General features: G+C 33.2%; 3 protein-coding genes and 1 non-coding gene across 4 annotated transcripts; 3 read left to right on the top strand and 1 right to left on the bottom strand.

Annotated features, from left to right (window-relative positions):
- The first annotated feature begins 1,825 nt into the window (after positions 1 to 1,825).
- LOC143587951 (putative inactive ATP-dependent zinc metalloprotease FTSHI 3, chloroplastic) lies at positions 1,826 to 4,478 on the top strand. The gene is made up of 7 exons (XM_077069097.1): positions 1,826 to 2,212; positions 2,305 to 2,385; positions 2,582 to 2,630; positions 2,743 to 3,365; positions 3,454 to 3,777; positions 3,855 to 4,155; positions 4,237 to 4,478. The coding sequence occupies exons 1-7, from the start codon at positions 2,021 to 2,023 to the stop codon at positions 4,410 to 4,412; spliced, it is 1,746 nt and encodes a 581-aa protein (XP_076925212.1). The 5' UTR covers positions 1,826 to 2,020; the 3' UTR covers positions 4,413 to 4,478.
- A 4,906-nt stretch (positions 4,479 to 9,384) lies between these two features.
- LOC143587950 (proline dehydrogenase 2, mitochondrial-like) lies at positions 9,385 to 12,340 on the top strand. Its single transcript, XM_077069095.1, has 4 exons — positions 9,385 to 9,900; positions 10,892 to 11,540; positions 11,831 to 12,071; positions 12,185 to 12,340. Exons 1-4 carry the CDS (start codon positions 9,385 to 9,387, stop codon positions 12,282 to 12,284), a joined length of 1,506 nt encoding a protein of 501 aa, XP_076925210.1. The 3' UTR covers positions 12,285 to 12,340.
- Positions 12,341 to 16,727: 4,387 nt separating this feature from the next.
- Positions 16,728 to 19,874, bottom strand: LOC143587955 (ubiquitin-conjugating enzyme E2 22-like). The gene is made up of 7 exons (XM_077069101.1): positions 19,788 to 19,874; positions 18,034 to 18,102; positions 17,770 to 17,914; positions 17,604 to 17,681; positions 17,418 to 17,530; positions 17,214 to 17,317; positions 16,728 to 17,127 (listed from the first exon to the last, which is right to left on the bottom strand). Exons 1-7 carry the CDS (start codon positions 19,872 to 19,874, stop codon positions 16,767 to 16,769), a joined length of 957 nt encoding a protein of 318 aa, XP_076925216.1. The 3' UTR covers positions 16,728 to 16,766.
- A 318-nt stretch (positions 19,875 to 20,192) lies between these two features.
- Positions 20,193 to 20,264, top strand: TRNAH-GUG (transfer RNA histidin (anticodon GUG)). Its single transcript has one exon. It is a non-coding gene; the product is annotated as a tRNA-His (tRNA).
- The last annotated feature ends 202 nt before the right edge of the window (positions 20,265 to 20,466 follow it).

Here is a 20,466-nt window from a genome sequence, read left to right as displayed (position 1 = left end):
GTTCAATTCTTTCTTATGAATCTTTTTTTTTCTCTCCTTTTTTTTTTTTTTGCAAGTTATCCCTCATATGTATGTTTTATTAGGTTTTTTTATAATTAGTTTTTCTTTTTAAGTATGTTTTAATTAATTTTATTTATTTATTTATTTTTTGTCTAAATATGATGTTGTGATGAAATTGATTTTTAGGTTTGATTCTCATTATTAATGATTAAAGTAAAATTTTTACAAGTTTAAACCTTCGGTTAATAAAATTAGTTATCCTCAAGAACACGTATACCCACAAAACATAAAATTGGTTTCATATAAGTTTAACATAGTTATGGGTGGGATAATTTTAGAGAATAGTGACTAAGTTCAAAAGCGTTTCAATTAAGTCATTCAAATTAAAAAAATGTTCCAATTAAATCACTCAACTTTCATATTTTATTAAATTAAAGGTTTTACAATGTTTTTTAAGCGTTTTTCTTTTTTGCTTCTTATAGCAAATATTTTTATCTTTTTTTTATGTTGATGTTAAATTGCGACGTCAATTTTATTTTTTATTTTTAAATTATGATATAATACAATTAAGGAGTTTGGCGCCGCAAAGTTTCGATTGGGACACTTTGCGGCACCTTTTGGTCTTTTTTGGTTTGTTTTAGTTTTGATCCGTAACAAATGTGACGTAAACCGATCGGATGTCAATTTTGTTTTTTGTTTTAGTTTCGGTACCATAACAAACGTGGCAGAAACCGACCGAATTCGAGTAAACTCAACGTTTTGCTTTAGTTCCACTACCGTAACGAACGTAATGAAAACCAACTTAATGCCGATTTTATTTTGTTTTGTTTTTTTTAGTCCAGGTATCGTAACAAATGTGACAAAAACCAAGCGGATTTGCATAGAATAATCGCCTCAACGAACAAGATCGAAAATGGCCGGGTTTAACCAACGGTCGAGTTTTACCAGCCGACGCCACCCATGGTCCACCTCAAATTTTATTATTTTTGTTTTTATATTGGTTATAGTTCCAGTACAATAACATTTATAACCGAATTCACATCGACTTACCGCCTCAACACTTGCGACGACAACGGTTGGGTTTTACCAACCAGCCCGGCGCATCGCGCCGGGTTAAACACTAGTTTTAATATAATTAACGTTTTTTTTATTATTTTTTTTTAAATTTAACTATATATATTGCAACTTCTAGCCCTCACATCTTATCATCCATTTGTTTATTGACGCACAAAAAAAATCAGTGAGACTCTATTTGAAGATTTAATGACCCGATTTGAGAAAAATATGCATGAGTGACAAAATCTAATTTAAAAATAACACACAAAATTAGTTATTTATCCGATTAGTGTTAAGGATTAGTTTCATTTGAGAACTCAAAAAAAATTAAGAACTTTTAGAAACTCTTAAAAACCAAATATTTTTTTAACTTTTTTTATATATTAACATTATTTGAGACTTGCTTTATCATATTTATAAAAAAAAATTTCGATTACGTATATAAATTACAAGTTACACATGTGTAAAATTTATGTGATAAAAATTTACATATGTGTAAAAAAAACATAGATATGCGTAAAAAAAACTAATTTTCATAATTGTAATCTTAAATATAGATGTCAAAACTGATAAAACTACACTTAAATAACATCAATTATACAAAAATTTTTATAAAAAACGTTAGTTATTAAAAGTTTATTCAAGTTCTTAAATAATACTAATCGTTTTGTTAATTATATAAATGATTCTCGATATCACAATTGACAATTTGTTAACGATTTTCCTGTTCATATACACTCCGAATATAAAGGAGTAACAAAAATCGAGCCTTCGTTAACCTTAAGTTCGACGGCGGAGCCTCTCGAACCCTCCACCGCCACCACATCATCACCACCGCCTTAACCTCAATTCCCATAACCATCGATCCACCTACACAATCCTAACCTAACCATCATCCATTCACCCTTCAATTCTCTTTTATTTTAATCGTACCTTGCACCGCACGTTACACACCAAAACCCTAATGGCCATGGCTAAACGTTTCTTGACATCCTCACCTATGATCACCGCCACAAAACCCACAACACAGTCTGATCCTCGATCCAAAAATTATTGCTTTAATACTCCGTCACCCTCATCCTTAACGCTAATTCCTCTGTCTCACCGTCGTCTCAATTCGATGCATGCTGCACAACCAGTTTCCTCACTAATTAAGGTCGCCATTAGTAGTATTAATTTTATATTTCTTTCAATTGTTAACCTTATGCTTATATTTAGATTATAATTTTTGTGGGTTTTGCTATTCAGGGCTTGGGTGGCAAATTGAGTTGGACTAATTTATCAGGAATAAGCTCATCACCATTCTTGGATAATAAAACTGATGAAAAGGTTGGTTTTTTACTGGAATTTGTGTTAATTAATAGTAAAAAAAAAAAAGTAAAAATTAGGTTAATTTGTGTTAGCTTGAAGCTGGGAAGTTGATATTAGGATTCTTGAAATCAAAGTTTGTATTTTTATGTGAATTGTGATTATTATTATTTTTTTAAATATGTACACTAACCACTGAAAATTATTTTGTTTAAAGTTTCAATGTCAATGGGCGAAAGAAGGCAATGTTGCTGAGACTGAAGATGGTATGCATCTTTCTTACTTATGTTATCACATATGTTTATTGATTATTTGATTATTGACATATGTTTTGAAACTTAATTTAGTGTTTTTTTGTTTCTATGAGTTTTGTTACAGGCGCGCGGTCTGCAAAAACCAAGAGTACAAGCAAAAAGAAATATGGAAAGCTAAGGACAAAGATATACACTGTCATAGTTGGAGCTTCGTTTTGCGTAGTTGTAGCATTTATCTCTTTTGCTCTTCCAAAGCAAGTAAAGCTGCGCCACACGGTTGTCCCGTATTCGGATCTAGTTGGCAGCATTCGTGAAGGGAGTGTGATAAATGTTCAGTTTGTGGAGAACTCACGTGTGATTTATTATAACACCAAATCGTCTGCTGAACAAGATGTTGAAGTCCCGCAAACCGGGCTGGGACAGAGAGGATTATTGAAAGCATTGGAGCCCAAATGGAAGTATTATACAAGAAATGTGGGAGATGATAAGTATCAGCTTATTAAGATGCTTAAGGATCAGGGGATCACTTACGGTTCAGACCCTGAACTTTTATCTGACTCAATGAAGACTTTCGCGTTTGCTATGCTGCAACTAGCTCCATATTGGTTTATGTTGGGTGTTCAAGGGTTTCAGCTTTACCATCAGCTTAATCTTGGCAGAATGACCAAAAGAAAACCGAGTAAGAAACAATCTGTAACATTTGATGATGTGGAGGGTGTAGATTCTGCAAAGGCCGAGCTTCTCGAGGTAATTTGTCCTTTTTTCAATATGAAAGTTGTTAAAATTGTTGTTAGTGACTTTGGTAACAAAGATTTGATCATGCATTTGATTGTAGATTGTGTTGTGCATAAATGAAGATAGCAAATACATGAAACTCGGTGCCAAGTTACCAAGAGGGGTATTGCTTGCGGGTCCTCCAGGAACTGGTAAAACATTGTTGGCCCGTGCTGTGGCTGGAGAAGCCGGAGTGTCGTTTTTCTCAATTTCTGCTAGTGAATTGGTAGAGATATTTGTTGGCACGGGAGCTGCTCGTGTTAGAGATATTTTCCGTGAGGCAAGAAAACATTCACCATCCATTATTTTCATAGACGAGATCGATGCTGTTGGTGGGCAACGAGGAAGAACTCTTAACTGTGAACGTGACCACACGTTAAACCAGGTAGGCATACTTTAAATACCGTTTGTTTTGGTTAAATATTTTGTTTTGAGGTCTAAGATATTTGGTTACTTTTATAGCTTTTAACCGAGATGGATGGGTTCGAGAAGGATGCAAATGTAGTGGTTATAGCTGCTACAAACCGACCGGAGACACTAGATTCCGCTTTGATGAGACCGGGTCGGTTTTCCAGGAAAGTACTAGTGGGTGAACCGGATGAAGAGGGGAGGCGGAGGATATTCTCGTTGTATTTAAGAAACGTCCCGATGGAGGAAGACAAAGAAGCCATTTCCCACCTAGTTGCTTCACGCACCCCGGGACTAGTCGGGGCTGATCTTGAAAACATAGCTCATGAATCAGTACTACTTGCTGCGCGCAGAGGTTTGTTTATTTGTTTGTTCTAAACTTAAAAAATATTAATATCTTTCGAGGATTGGATCACTCATAGTAATATTGTTTTAGATGGCAATTTTGTGACGAGTGATGATGTTCTTCAAGCTGTGGAGCGGGCCACAAAGAAGGTCCATGACGACGAAGACAAAGATGCTAATGACACTAAATCTCCGTATCCATTTGGACCAATGGCACAAGCGCCAGTGGAGTATGGGGGCGGAGCCCTGGGATTTGGGTTCCATTAATCGTTTCATTGTGATTTATTAGTTATTTTTAAAAATATAGATTTGTTGGCGTTGAGGGATGGTAAAATAGGGAATTCAGTAGTTATTGGTATTTGCATTGGATTGATTTGTCTCATAATTTGGAAGATGGATGCAATTCAAACTTTGGACGATGAGGCTACTTTCATTAAATAACATCTTGTTTACGCTTTTGTTTATTTAAGGGCTATACATACTCGTTATAATGATATTAGTATAATTGTAGTAATCTGAACTAAACATGATAATTGAGTGTAGATGATTAGCTATGCATATTCTTCCTTGCAATAGCACTGCATCTAGTGTATGCAAGTTTTATGAGTTAAATAGGTTGATGGTTGATGTAGTAATGTTTTGTACCAAACATGTAATTTTCAATGAACATGTATCAAATTCATAATCTGCACATACTACGTGGACCAATCGGTTTTGGCTAATCAGTTTTCGGTTCGGTTATGGTTCAGTTGACCACTCACTTATATGCGCTGCTTCACAAAAGTGTGTGACCACTCTCCTAATATAACTTAATAGAATGTACAAAAGCAAATTCCCCCAGGACTTACAAGAGTGCTCTCATTGAATCATGTATTAGTGGCTAGTGTGATTGAAAAGGGTTAAAGGGCTATTGAGTACAACTGCTTGTTGCTTGTGCTAAGAGAGGTTTAGATGATGAAGCTGTAATTTTAGGACTATTAAAAGGGGATCTATTTGTTAGTAATTTGTATGGCTTGTTTGACTTCTCATAGTAGTTGATTACTTGCAAGTTAGCCATCACGATTTGGTTATCAGTTAATCGGTTATGCCACACACTAAAATCGAAACCAAACCAAACCAAACCACAAATTTCAGTTAGGCGGTTATGACTTAACCAAGCCATTAGTTAATTGTTCGGTTCGGTTTCATCAGTTATGGTTCGGTTGATAAGATTAAAAATAAGATTAACCAATCATTTAGAAAAAAATAATTGAAATACTAAATTAAAAATAAGATTTTTTTTTTCAAAAGCTGCATATAAAGATTTGCTATTTTCTAAATAAGTTTAAAAACTCGCGGTTCAGTTGACCCCATATCCTATAAAATGAATCTCTACGTGTTGGTTGGTCTAGACATGATATCATTTCTCAACAAAACATTTTTGAATGATCAAAGGCCAACTTCAGGAGAAGCCAATTCTACATATTCCAAACTTGTCTCATCAATTTCAAAACTATTATACGAGTATTAAAACATATCAGTCCATACTAAAAAGTACAATAGTTTGTAAAGTCTTCAAGTCAAAATAAGTTAAAAGGGTTGTGTGTGTTAAGAAATATAAACGGTTGCTGTGACGAAGTCCAAATCACCATGCTCTTTGTGTTTATCATCATGTACACATTCAGTTTTCCTTTTGCTATCTTGTTACGATGATGGCTTTTGTTCCGTTCAAGAAAACCACATCATCTTGTAAACAATATAGATTTGGTAACTAGCTCATTTATGCCTATAGTTGTATCTTTACATGTTTTGTAACACCATAAAGCGTGCTTTATTTTCTTTGAGCTTTATTTATTTTCTTAGAACCTTGTTCTTTCTTTATTTTATCGGGTGTATTTATGACATCGGTTCATTTTATATTAAACAATGCCACACTTAAAACATGTACTTACAAAATACAGTTGTCATGTATATATGTGAATAAAATGGACATTACGGATCTATTATTTATGTATCTATTGCATTTCAACAGCTAAGCTTGTGTAGGCCTGTAAACAAAAGGACGCTCAGTGAACTATTCGTGAACCGTTCAGCGGGAAATTCGTTTATGTTCGTTTATTTAATAAGCGAATGAACATGAACAAAATATTTGTGTTTGTTTAATTAAACGAACGAACATGAACACATGTTCGGTTTGTTCGTTTATGTTCATGAACGTTCGTTTATGTTAGTTTATTTATGTTCGTTTATGTATTAATAGAAAATAATTAAATATTATCTAGATAGGTTATCTGCTTAAAGCTTTCATATTTATTAATTTGTGTTTATTTAAATGTTTTCATTTAAGTTCGTTTATGTTTGTTTGTGTTCATTTACATTTGTTCATGTATGCTCGTTTATCTTTGTTCAGTTATGTTCGTTTAGATTTTAAACAAACGAACACAAATGTCCCTTTTTAAATAAACGAACGTGAATATAAATATTTGTTCGATTAAGTGTCTGTGTTCTTTTAAAGTTAAACGAACGAACACGAGCATGCTGTTGTTCGTGTTCATTTGATTCATTTACACTTTACAGGCTTTCATTATTCACATTGATGAATATATCGGTCTCAATCTCTAGGCTCTGCCGCTTTTATTTATGCTCATTTGTGTTTGTGAACCGTTTGTGAACACATTAATTTCCTTAATGAACGAACACGAACATAAAATCTCACGCGGTAAGTTTTTGTGAACCGTTCGTAAACACATTATTTTCTTAACGAACGAACATGAACAAAACCTTGTTCGTGTTCGTTCGATTCGTTTACAACCCTAAGCGTGTGTGATGAGTTGATGACTATGATCACAAGTGGAAAAGGATATAAGGTACTAAAAAAAACTTTTCTACTTTGGTGATTTTCTAAGTGATTAGATGGTTTCGTGAGTCCAAACAATAATCACTTATTAAGTATGTAGGTCCAATTTGTACGATGGTATTTATGATTCTCCAACTCATACACACATCATCCCTACATGGTTCAGGTCCCACTTCCCTCCTCTTGTCCCACTAAAAAAATGATAAATTCAAAAACTTAATTTTCTTGGTAAATGGAATTCCCTAGTTTTGTGAATCTTTCTTAGACGGGATGTCAACTATCTTTTAAAGACATTTATTTAGTACGTACTATTATAGCGTAAAAATTTTGTTCGGCCCTATGAGCATATGACGATAGTTAAGTAAACAAATTCCAAACCATGTGAGAAAGTTTCTTAAGTCCACTAATGTTGTCCATACTGATTTTGATGCTAAAGCCTAACTCAACCAGTACTGCCATCAAGATATAAACACACCACTGTTTGAAAACCCTATAAGTTGAGTTTCGAACGTAAAACCATAAAATTTTCAAACCTTAACCATCTTCCCACAGCAGTGGACCAGAAGATCAATTCCAAGTCAGCAACTTACTAATCAAGATAACTTATTTTCAATTTTATACATGGTTTAGTTATTTATTTATTTCGATTTCTTTGTTAAGTTCGTGAGTTGTGCTGTCAAACCATACTATTTTTCTAAATGAAAATATTATCAAAATAAGTTTTCTAGTGCTTCAAGTTTTCAGTATAAATATGTATCCATTTATAAAAAAAATGTAAGATTATAAACTGATAGAACAACTGTGATCTATATAAATAATTTTCTATTATTTGATAATATAAAAAATATTTACTTTTTTTTTCCGCATATGTAAGTTTTCGTTTGTGTTTATCATATTTAATTCACTTAAGGCTTGGGGTGATAGTTAAAGCTTAAAATCTTATGGTCTCAGGTTGGAAACTTAATCCTTAGTGATGAGTTTTCTGAAGCCTGAAGGTGTTCTTGGTGACTCAGGTCTTCAGTGTCAAAATCATTATAGATGGTTGACACCCCGTCTCAAAAGAAGTTAATTTGGATATTCGGGTGGTTCCATATGTTTTTAAAAATATATATTTAATTCATTTAAACTAACGGTTCATAAAAATTTGGAAACTTTTGATACGTCAGTATCTCACCTAAAACCAGAGCTGGAGGCACGGATGCACTACCTTTTTTCTGTTTGTTATTTTCTTTAATTAGAATCCATAAAATTAATTTAAAGTAATTAAGCATGAATTGGGTATGTTTTTTTACTATGAAAAGAATGTAATTAACACGAATTTGAAAGGAGCTTTAGAGCATCTATATGCATAATCCATACTTTTTTCACTAAGACTGTATCATGTTACCTAACATATATAACATCTATGAAGACCTAGCTATATATCTTATGGTTAAAAATACAAGTTGTGGTTTAGCCTTTTAAGCCATATTTATGTTCTTAAAAGGAAAGAGTGAATGCTAAAAAAGATTAAATAGTTTAAAGAACATGTAAAGTTAACTTATTAATATACTTTTTGCATGATTAAATGCATTAAAACTTAACTTATTTTTATAAGAATTATATAGAATTATATACAAAATAAATAAATCATGATAAGAATATAACATATTTAGAGCTTTAGTGTAAAGAAATAGTGTTATTGTTATATTAAATTTAGAAAAAATCCCTAAAATGATCATTTCGACTAAAGTGATCCTATGGCTAGCCCTTTGTTTTGTAAATCCTTAAAATGACCACTTCAAAATTCATCAGCTGACCATTTTCATCTATCATCCTTTCAATTTGTATAAAATCCTTCCACCTCTTAACAAGATTTGCCATCTAGCCATTTATATAAAAATCATATTATTTAAATTAGCCACCCGGCCGAACTTAAAACAGTCGGATCCAACAGAAACAGAAATTTAAATAGCCAGGCCGACTGGTAAATAAGTCATTGGTTTTGAGCAAAATCTATCAATTAGGAAAAAAAATATGGGTCGAACCTAACTTTTTATCCAGACACTTGTTTGGTCGTGGATGATTGCATAACGTATCAGACGGTAGATCTTAATCAAACAATCCAACTATTTTTTTGAATAGCCATTTTAGGCTAGTCAAGAAATTTACTTGGTCAAAATGACCATTCTAGTTGGTTATTATTTTATTAAGTTTTCAGTTCAAAATGAAACGACTTAATTTCTAATTTTCTATGCACATGCCACTAAATATTGTAGGCCAGGTAGAAACTTTCAAGTCAAGTACAGCTTTCTTAGACTTTTCCGTACCCGATTTTCCTTATAAATACACCTCATGACCACCTTTACCATAATAATAATAATATCTTCACCACAACCGTATTACCCGGCTAACTTCCCGTTGATGGCTCTGACCACAACCAGCCGCCGCTCATCTCACCTCATCCAGTCTCTCATTCCCCATCGTTTCCATTTTTCTCAAAGAACAACCATCATTAACACCACCATCTTCCCACATGAACACATAACTCATCATTTTGCATATGAATTTGAAGACACCAACAGCCTGTTCTCATCCGTTGACACGTACAAACTCATCCGCTCCACCGCGAACCTTAGTATGGCTTCCGTGGAGCCTGTGGTGGATTTTGGGATGTGGGTTATGAGTTCTGGGTTGATGAAGGTGGGTTTGGCTAGAGAGTTGGTGTTGGGTGTGGTTAAACGTACGGTGTATGAACATTTTGTTGCGGGTGAGGATACTTGTGAGGTTGGTCGGACGGTGGAGAAGCTGTGGCAGTATGGATTGAGGGGCATGTTGGATTATGGTTTGGAACATGCAGAGGATAATGACTCGTGTGATAAGAATGCTCAACAGGTTTTAAAAACTGTTGAATCGACCCGAGGTCTTCCTCCGTATTCGGTAAGTTCTTTAGATTTTGTAATATGCACGTCTAATTTTGTGTTTATTGATTTGTTTGTTTGGGTTGTATAGATTTGTCTTAGCCATGTCTTTATTTTTTAGATGGTTCGCGATTATTTTCTTATAGTCTTATTTATTTCTTTTTTTTTAGTATTTTTATTTTATTATTTATTTGTAATGACGACTTTCTTATGTATTAGGCCATCGTACCCTCCAAATTTGGAGAGCCTAGTTGTCCCACTTGACAAGACTATGTTGTCTTAACTGGGTCCAAACCTACTGTCACAAGTGGGGGCAGGACACGGGGGGGGGGGGGGGGTATAGTATCAGCATCACTCCTTGTTTATTAGTGTATTTTTTTTAACAAAATATTTTCATTAACACGTGTATGATTACTTAATAAAATCAAAACAATTATAATAAAGTGGCAGATAAACGGGCAACAAGCTGCGCTGCAACCCTCTTCTGAATAGCAAAACCAATTCTACTAAAAACAAAGCGTTGGGTCGTAGGAGACGAAAATGTACTATGTCTGTTTAGTAAATTCACAGCCTCAAAATTCACAGCCTCCAAGGCCAGAAACCCAAATGTATCAAAAACAAAAGGGAGAAACACATGTTGATATTCTAAACAAGCTTTCTCGTATTTGACAACTTTGCCCGATTCTTTATTATATATTTTACTAGCTTTAGAATCCGTGTGCAAAAACTATACTTTATGTTTGTATTTTTATTCGGTAAAATTGCGTGAAAAGTGAGGCTTTTTGAGTCAGGGTCTCATTGGGATTTGGGAGTCGCCTCCGTATCTTCAGGGATTGACGAAAGATTTGTTCTTATCTCACTCACCTTATGCACCTACGTACTTTGCGAGTGTGCTTGTTTGTTTGTTTTCTTTCTCTTGCTTTTCTTAAATTCATTTTAGATTATCAGATCAATCTGTATTGTTTGTTATTTTATGAAACCTTGAATTTGATTCTATATATGAACAACAGGTTAGTTTTGTGGTGGTGAAGATCACAGCCATTTGTCCTGTCTCTTTACTAAAGAGAGTGAGTGATCTTCTTAGATGGGAATACAAGAACCCATCTTCAGTTAAGCTTCCATGGAAGCTTAAAGCCCTTCCCATATTCTCAGACTGCAGCCCCTTTTACCACACATTACAAAAACCATCCCCTTTGACAATAACCGAAGAGCGCGACCTTGAACTAGCCCACAAAAGACTAACCACAATATGCGATAAAGCCTTAGAAACCAATGTGCCTATAGTCATTGATGCAGAGGATACTTCTATCCAACCGGGCATTGACTACTTCACATATTCGGCTGCTGTCGAGTACAACAAGGGGACAAAGCCTCTAGTTTCTGGAACCATTCAAGCTTACTTGAAGGATGCGGGCCCAAGGTTGTTTGAGACCAAGAAGGCTGCTGATAAGATGGGATTGCCAATAGGGATTAAGCTCGTAAGGGGTGCGTATATGTCTAGCGAAAGAAAGTTGGCTAATTCGCTTGGTGTTGAGTCTCCTATTCACAATAGTATCAATGACACACACCATTGTTTTAATGAGTGTGCTTCATACATGCTAGATGAGGTTTCTAGTGGTCCTGGTGGGCTCATTCTTGCTACCCATAATCTTGAATCAGGTAAAGTTTGTAACTTTATGGCTTTGATCATGTGGGTTGCTTTGCATTTTTGTTATTTGTTTAAAAAAGATTGAAAAAGGTGCATTTTTATCATGTTCTTGGAATGGATCATGAGCTAGTTGTAGTGCACTGCATTTGATAGATGTATTGTGAATACGAAGTGTACGTACTACCGATTATGAAAACCGACCGTTGATAACATAATTTTTCGAACACGAGGTATTTCTTAAAACATTCAAGATCTTCAACGCAGCATGGGCTTAAACTAACTTTTGAATAAGTTTTTATAGGGAAAATGGCTGCCCGAAAAGCACGTGATTTGGGGATTGGTAAAGATAGTGATAAGCTTGAATTCGCTTCGCTTTATGGAATGGCAGATGCAATGAGTTTTGGATTGAGAAATGCAGGGTTTGGTGTGAGCAAATACTTGCCATTCGGGCCCGTTTCAGAGATCATGCCTTACCTTCTGAGGCGGGCAGAAGAGAACAGAGGGTTACTATCATCTTCTTATCTTGATAGACATCTCATGATGTAAATATTTGTACTCTAAACATAAGTTGTTGGTTCTTCTAAATTCTTTAATGAGTGAATTGATGGTTTTCTTTTTATTATCATTATTATTATTATTATTATTTTTTATGCAGGAAAGAGCTGAAGAGGAGAATGAAAGCTTGTGTTTGGCAGAATGAGAGAGTCGATTCAAAACACAAGCAAGATCCATTGCTCAAGTTAAAATGTAATTAAAAATATGAGGTTGGGACTTTTGCTTCTAGATCATGTTGTGATCCAATTATGTGTATCTATACTATTAAATAAATAAAAGTTTGCTTTTGCCACGTGTCCTGTATCTAGTCTATCCTCGCTCTCTAATTCCCGCCTCCCAAAATTCTCCTTTCACAGCGCCGGTTCGGATCCCTTATCCAAACAATTAGATTCATCAATGTTTGCAAAACCCTAAATCAATTGTGCCTCTTTCCTAATGTTTCAGATCTGTCAAACCTCATTCCTAAACTCTAAAATCACGGGCGACCAAGTTTTTCAGTTTCATCTCCGTCTCCGTCGAAGTACATGCTCCTCGCCATCGGTGACTATTCAATCGAAATCTTTTATTTCAGACGGTATGTTGCTAATCAGAGTCTTCGATTAATTCTGAATTGTATAATTTAATTCATTGTATAAACTCTTAAAACGATTGTGTAACAATCATTATTGGTTTAGCCAATTTTGATTACTGTATGTTCACAATATGTATTTTTCAATATATAATAGTACTTGAATTATAACAATCGTTTTTTTTGTTATTTACCTCTATGTTCTAAGGTTGTTTACATATGTGTTTTCAATTTTTGTTAGTTTGTTATTAATTTTGGATATTTTGCTTAGTGATTTTGTGTTTTGAAGTTGTTCGATGGAGATTGAATTGATGTTTGGTGTTATGTGTAGTTAAGTAAATTCAATCAGTCTCTATACTCATCAGATTTATTGGTAATATTCTTTTAAATACCTTCCTGAAAATTATGTTTTGAGTGTTTCTTTTTTGGTTTATTGCTTGGCTTGTGATGTTAAGGACGAAATTAGAGAAAGGGTAGTGATCTGGCATTGTATTTGGAACATATTCTCAAATTGTAAAATTATTGATCATTTAAAAAAATTATGCAATATAAGTATCTGTTTTCTACTCTTGCTAATTTGTAAATCTCAGTTCTACATTGAGGTACTTAATTACTAAGCACGGATTTACGATTATGCGTGTGACATCGGGATGGTGTTTTGGATCACGTTTGACCTTTTTTCTACCATTATAACTAAAAATCATTTGATTCGTTGTATTTCTGAATTAGTTAATTTAATCTATTGTATAAACCTTAAAGGACTGTGTAACGATCATTATTGGTTTAGCTGTGTATACAAATATGTATTTTTTTATATAGAATAGTGCTTGAATCATAACAGTCAAGTTTTTTGTTATTTTTCTCATCTCTATGCTCTTGATTGATTATTTTTATTTGTTGAAAATGATTATCGCAGGTCAACTTGATGAAACAATTGGTATCCTCAAAAGTCAAATTGTTCAGGTAAATTATTAAATTCATTAGTAATCTTACATGCTTTAGTGATTTTTGTTTCTAAACATCATTGTACTGGTTTAATTTGAAGTGATGTTTTATATACTTTTGTTTCTTGAAGTTAAATATTGATGCTCAACTTGATGACGCAATTGCTAATCTAAACAATTGATATTCTGAAGCTTACAGGAAATTATCAAATTCATTAGTTATTGTGTTCAACTTCTAGATTGATTGTTATTGTAAAATTACATATATTGTTATTAAAGTATAATTAGGATTTAGAAAACATACCATATATCATAATGTCAAACTGCAACCCATTTCAACATACTGTTTAACCAAAACATCACTCCCAAGTTTCATTACTAATAATAATTAGTTTTTTAATATCGATGTTACATCCGGATTCTGGAATTATGACTATGAGATGTGTGTGATAACTCATGATTGGAGAATAAATTAGTTGGAAATTTGGGTTGTGGAACCCTAAGTGTATGTTTTACGGCGTTGGATTGTGATTTGAGTGAAATCAGTTCAAAATTTTAAATTAATAAGCCATAGTTATAATTTTAAACTTGAATATCTTGGTTTATATACCCTGAAGAGATGTAGATTCTGGAAGATTATTAATTTTAAATTTAAATATTATTTGTATTATGATAAACCATGAATCTGTTCGTGCCCATGCCTCTGATTGATTTTCTTACATGATCAATAAATTGCTTATATCTGAGTAATATTTTCTGTGGTTTCATAATATTGTTCAGTTTTTATCAATCTGAACGTAAAACATATTGTAATTTCCCTAATTTCTTAGATGAAATTAACAAATATTTGTAATGCGTTTTATTGATTCGCCATGATAGCTTCTTGATTCTTCTTTACAAAAGGAGTTCGGAAATAATGAGAAACAAACTGGCCTATTTATATCTTTGTGATTCAATATGTGGTGTTGGTTTTAATGAGTAGATGAAAAATTATATGCAGGTGTTAGTCCCTTATCCACTTCCAATTGATGAATATAAAGATGTTATTGCAGCACCTAAATTATTCGTGGATAATGGAGACTAGATTCAAGTAATCTATTTCAATCAACTTTCTTGCTTTTTTAAATTTGATTATTATTTTCTTAATCTTCTTGATATACATGTTATTTATTTAAATTTCTCTTATATTATAATCAATGTTTTTATTTAAATTGCCATCCCTTAATGTTGAACTGAATACCATATTCGAAAGGTATTGTAAGACATGAAATACTATGTTTAGATATTTATTTATTTTGAGCGGTAATCTGTTAGTGGGTAGCCTATATGTTCATACGGAAAAAACATTTAATTTCAATACTCTATGATTTTTATTTTCTTTTTGTGTGTTGGAACTTGTAGGTTAATTGTAACTTTTTTTTTATAATTGGTTTCAAATAATCCAAACTATGTTCGATTGGCAAAGATATGTCTCGGCTATTGAAATGACAAAAAATAATCCTAACTACGCATGTGGGTGCAAGGTTAACGAAAATTTAACAAGCCGTTCGTTTTTAGTGATGTGGCCCCTGATGTGTCTTTTAACCAACTGACGGGAACAATGAGTTGTCATTAATTACAAATCATAGTAGTAGTAGTAATAAGAAGAATAACCGGTAATATTTGAAGCCAATTCACCTTTTTTATTAATTAAATGTTTACATAAATCAATGCAAATTTTAATTAATCGGTAATATTTTATGTGGTATTAGTTTAGTTATGCTAAATTTTAATTTTATTTTAGTTACATAAATAATAATATTTTCTTCGTATTGTGAAAGTGAGTGGAGTGGAATGGAGTGGAGTGGATATAGTGATGAAATGACTTTTTAAAATGGGAAACAAGGATGCATCCATACCATATAGTCTAATAAGCAAAATTATTTATCATGGCTTTTTGTTATTGATATTTTGGACATATGAAATTAAATTTGTTAAACCCGTATTGTATACGAGTACTTAACCTAGTTAATCAATAGGAGAACGTGATTTCTTTGAGGATAATAAAAACAATATCATTAATTTCTTCCTCATGTATTTCATATAGATAAAAAAATTAATACGGGTCGTTTTTTATAAGTATTATATCAAAATATAGATTAAAAAAAACAAATCATAGAAGTGGATTTAAATTTTTATACCATGGTATATTAAAAGTTATATAAGAGAACCATAATTATACAAATAAAAAAACATAGAAAAACAATTTTTAAAATACTCAAATCAATTGGGTAGAATATAATGAAAATAGTAGCACCTTAAGAACCTTCTATTTTATTAACTTTATCTAAGCAGCCCTTCTATATTTAACTTCACAAAATATGACCTTCAACTTGTAACAAACAAGTAGTGATCCAGATTACCCAAAAATGTGATGGTCAAGAGCCCTTTACGCCACCAAATTAGGACATGTGTCCAGCAAAACACCTATATATATAACAACCTTAAGACCAACAAAAAGTCTAAATTTTCAATTACATTTCTAGACTATTTTCCTAAACATTATGGATAAATCACAATATGATGCTGGTAAAATTGCTGGCCAAACTCAGGTATTCGTTACGATCATTGGATTATATCATCATTCTTACAAAAGAAATGCGTTTATTTATTTATCTAATTATTTTCAGGAAAAGACCAGTAACATATTAGAAAAGGCTGATAAAAATGCCCAACATGTCAAGGAAAATGTGCAACAGGTTTGTTCCTCTCATTTGCTTATAGCATAATAACATACAAATAAGACTGTCAAAAGATACCTAAATGATAGTGACAAATTCAACCATTTTATATGGAACATGTTATTTAACAAGTCAAATTGAATTTTAATAAACAAGTCAGTTAGTCTAACCATTTTATGCGGGTGTTCAGGGTGGCCAGCAAATGATGGCTAAAGCACAAGGGGCGAAAGAAGGAGCCAAGGATGCTGCCGGTGTCAACAAATAAACAAACCGCCTGATTTTTACTTTATTTATCTAAAGATGTTAAATAAATTATATGATGCCTGTCAGAGCTATAATGTGTATAATGTAAAACAAAGTGAAAATGTTATGATGTTTTGAACATTTATGCATTAAAAATTAAATGGATAGTAGTAACATACATAGCACACATGACTAGAAAATCACAAATTACAATCTTTTTAAGCTTTTCTTTCTAGCATCAATCTTCTTTTTATCGGGTTGACCTTTTGCCAGCCCTCCTTCCTTCTTATGGACTGCTGTCACAGGTGGTGCAGCAGCCGATCCGCTACTAACTCCAATCTCAACCACCGTGCTCAGGGCTGCGGATGGCGGTTCCTGTCCACTTGCCCCTTTCATGTTGTTCAATGAGGGGGCCAAAGGCGTCGGCTGCACCACTGCTCCAGAGACAGCGGTTTTCGGGTCAACAATACAAACCGCGGTGTTTGTCTGGTCAACGTTTACAGCTGCAGCGGTAGATTCAGATCTAAACTTTGGTTTTGGCTTTAGAGCATGAATTCCAGTATACAGCCTATGAACATTATCATGAAATTAGTAATTATTATTGGATCAAGTTTATTAATGATATATAACCAAATTGACCAGCCACCAGCTTACCTCGCATGCTTAGCATATTCATCATAGTTCTCAAGCAGCATTTTACCAGCCTGCTCGTTTAATGCAGATTCTGGAAATGGTTCAATCAGCAAGCATCTGACTACCTGCAACCAGGAACAAATTGATCATAAGTTGACTGATTTAATTCATAACAAGTTTCAATTAGAAAGCATAAAGCATGATTCTTGAACCAAAGAAACTTACAATGAGAACGTGACGTAAGCCAAGAGTAGGGTTCCAATCCCTTTTCAATGTGTTGACACATATTTCACCATTCGAAGCAATGTTTGGGTGGAAGATCTTGGTCAAAAAATAGCCTATAAACAGGCAAAAACAAGATGAATACAGAATAAGATAAATGATTTCATATCTAATAAAACTTTCACAGACCTTTAGGAGGTGAGTGAGGAAAATCACGCGACAGAATCAATTTCATGCGAAAAACGCCGTTTTCATATGGAGTGCCAGCTGCACATACAAATCAATCAAGTCTCAATATATATGTTCTTATTATGACACACAAACAAGTATATGAAAATATAAAGCGAATTAGTACCAGGGCCTTCTATATCAGCAAATATTGTCGAAAAATCATCGTCATTTACTCCTACTTTGATTCCTTCGGGTGGTGTCTCATCAAGATTTTTCAATTCCCTAGCAAGTTGTTTGATTACATTCGGAGGAAGATTCTCGTTTGTAGCCTGCAACAATTACATAGTAACCCTTAAACCTTACCAAATAAAAATTATGTTTTTTAGCATAATTATAATAGACGAAAAACAATTCAATTCATAGAAAGATGTTGGGATTGAGAACTTACCATCACAAACAAGATTATAGACTGGAAACCAAAATGACAAGAGTAGATTATTATACGACACCGAGTAACCTGTTAAGATTATAAATAATTTCAAGGTTATAACACCAAATAAGAGTCAAAGTATGATTATATGAAACTTATTAATCTGCAAGAATGTTTTGCATATGAGAAAAAAAAACCCTAAATTCAAGATATAATAATCAAACAAACTCAATATAAACAAACAAATGCAAGATCTCTCTTGACTTGATTACAAAACCCTATCAATCATAAAAACTACAAACAAACCCTAAACCCCCAAATCCCAAACTCAAATATCCATAATTGAATCTTTTAACAACCAAAAACGAAGAATTTTAAACCTAAATCTCTAATTCAACAATCAACCATCAAATCCAATATTCGAAATTGCATCCACAACACCAACAAGATAACGAATTTGTCAATCAAACAACGATTAATCGAAATCAAACTAGCAATGGCGAACAAAGAAACAAAACCCGGTTCAGAAACACATCACAATTCATGATTGACTTCAAGAACAACAAGTATTAATTACCTCAAATCAAGACTTCGCAAATTGATGAGATGAGATTCGGTGGATCAAATGATTGATTGATGAGAGAGAGAGAGGAAGACCGTTGGGCAGTTGGCATAGATATATAGAAGATACCCAACAAGCAAGAGTTTACCGTTGAGGGGTTGTTTTTGTTACTTTTTTATAGTTTTGGGGTGAAGTTGAAAATGTTCGTCGGTACAAAGTGGGCCTAGGAAATAGATAAAAGTCAGTGTCAATCACAGCTGGCTTTCGTTTATTGGTTTTTTATTATAATTATTATATTTTATTTCCAATTATTGAAATTGGTAAAATTATATACTCCTCGAGTCCTCTCATTTTCAAACTCTCAATTATTGTATCTTTTTAGAAAGGAATTCGGATAATTGTCGTAAGGAGTTCAGAATTTGATGTAATGTTAATTATGTTTCTTCTCTTTGAAGATATTATTTATATTGGTCTGTTCTGAGTGGCCAAGATCCAGTGACACGAACTAGTAATGGTTGAAGTTTGAGACTAGTTATCAAGTTCGAAACTTGTTTTCGAAACTACTTAAAGAGGGTTTCTTTTTCACAATGGTCAATTTCTTACTTAATGGTGTCTGTAGACGAGTGGGGACTGGACCATCAGATCAGTTTGGATGGTTGACATTACGTCTTATGAAAGCTCACTTGAATATTGTGATAGTTTTAAAATGTTGTTAAAAAATCCATATTAAGTAAAACAATATCCACTAAATCTTATTATCACAAAAGGGATGAGATTTAGATATCCACAATCACGTCAATTGGGTATTTGATAGATTCAGTTGTTGTAGTTTAGAAGCCGATCAAAAATAAATAAATAAAAAATAATATTCTACGCAACAATTAAGTTAACATTATGCCCTTGGTTAGTTAAACAGAACAAGTTGTTATAGGGAAGATATAACACTAATAATCGAACTAACCGAAGAATCAATGATTTAATCATGGTTATTATATAGCCGAGTTCTAATATACTGGAATATCAATCGTGTGGGGTTTGGGGGTTGATGAGTTTTGGTTGACAAGTTGAAAGTTGCCCCATATGTTTACTTGTATCGTGTCATATCAGACCCACTTAAAACCGTGTGAGGTTGAGGGTTGATGGGTTTGTTTGTACGAGGCACATTTTAAACTTGGAGTAAATCACAGCCCTTAATAGAGTTTGAATTGACTTGGCTACCAGAAAATGTTTGCATGGCTTCCTTAGTATTATCTCTAACGGAATCATATATCTCGAGAGTCTCGCTAATTACACCCATATTAGAGTAATAAGAATCATCTCCATGTAATAAATTTAATATTCGAACAAAATAACTATAATCATGTCACATGATTATTACCATGATTTTATTACAACTATTAGTTTTAAAGATAACACACAAGTTAAGATTAGTGATTGATTGATTGTTCAACTATCATACATGGTTTTATGACCTTTTCTACGTTAAACAATTAGCATCTTTGTTTGCGTATAAAAAATATAAATAATTGAGACAATAGATGGTTATTGCTTCAGATCACTATGTCAACAATCCATATCTCATTATATTCTTAAATTGAGACATTGAAAACATCTTGTGGCTGTAGTTTAGTGGTAAGAATTCCACGTTGTGGCCGTGGAGACCTGGGCTCGAATCCCAGCAGCCACAGGGCCTTTTTGTTTCCATCTTTATAAGTCCGTTTAGGCACTATAAGACATATTTACTTTAGTTTTAACACAAATACGATTTAGCATTTATCTAATTGCATTTATATTTTGTAAGCATACTATTTTCGTCATTATTAAGCTATAAATGACTAATTGTTTTCAAACAATTATCTTTACAATCAAAAAGCTATAACACCGTAATT

The sequence above is a fragment of the Bidens hawaiensis genome, unplaced genomic scaffold, assembly GCF_021521415.1.
Source record: "Bidens hawaiensis isolate Kalapana, Puna unplaced genomic scaffold, B.hawaiensis_p1.1 tig00035931_1, whole genome shotgun sequence".
Classification (NCBI taxonomy): Eukaryota; Viridiplantae; Streptophyta; class Magnoliopsida; order Asterales; family Asteraceae; genus Bidens; species Bidens hawaiensis.
This window is presented reverse-complemented; position numbering and strand designations above follow the sequence as displayed.

Bases quoted from the DNA above. Each gene is read 5' to 3' on its own strand.
- LOC143587950 (XM_077069095.1), top strand. From the start codon at position 9,385: ATGGCTCTGACCACAACCAGCCGCCGCTCATCTCACCTCATCCAGTCT. The intron at 11,541-11,830 runs GTAAAGTTTGTA...AAGTTTTTATAG, and splicing joins TACCCATAATCTTGAATCAG to GGAAAATGGCTGCCCGAAAA. The intron at 12,072-12,184 runs GTAAATATTTGT...TTTTTTATGCAG, and splicing joins CTTGATAGACATCTCATGAT to GAAAGAGCTGAAGAGGAGAA.
- LOC143587951 (XM_077069097.1), top strand. From the start codon at position 2,021: ATGGCCATGGCTAAACGTTTCTTGACATCCTCACCTATGATCACCGCC. The intron at 2,213-2,304 runs GTCGCCATTAGT...TTTGCTATTCAG, and splicing joins CAGTTTCCTCACTAATTAAG to GGCTTGGGTGGCAAATTGAG. The intron at 2,386-2,581 runs GTTGGTTTTTTA...TTTTGTTTAAAG, and splicing joins ATAATAAAACTGATGAAAAG to TTTCAATGTCAATGGGCGAA.
- LOC143587955 (XM_077069101.1), bottom strand. From the start codon at position 19,874: ATGGGTGTAATTAGCGAGACTCTCGAGATATATGATTCCGTTAGAGAT. The intron at 17,682-17,769 runs GTACTAATTCGC...TTGTATGTGCAG, and splicing joins TGCTGATATAGAAGGCCCTG to CTGGCACTCCATATGAAAAC. The intron at 17,531-17,603 runs GTCTGTGAAAGT...GCCTGTTTATAG, and splicing joins TCCTCACTCACCTCCTAAAG to GCTATTTTTTGACCAAGATC.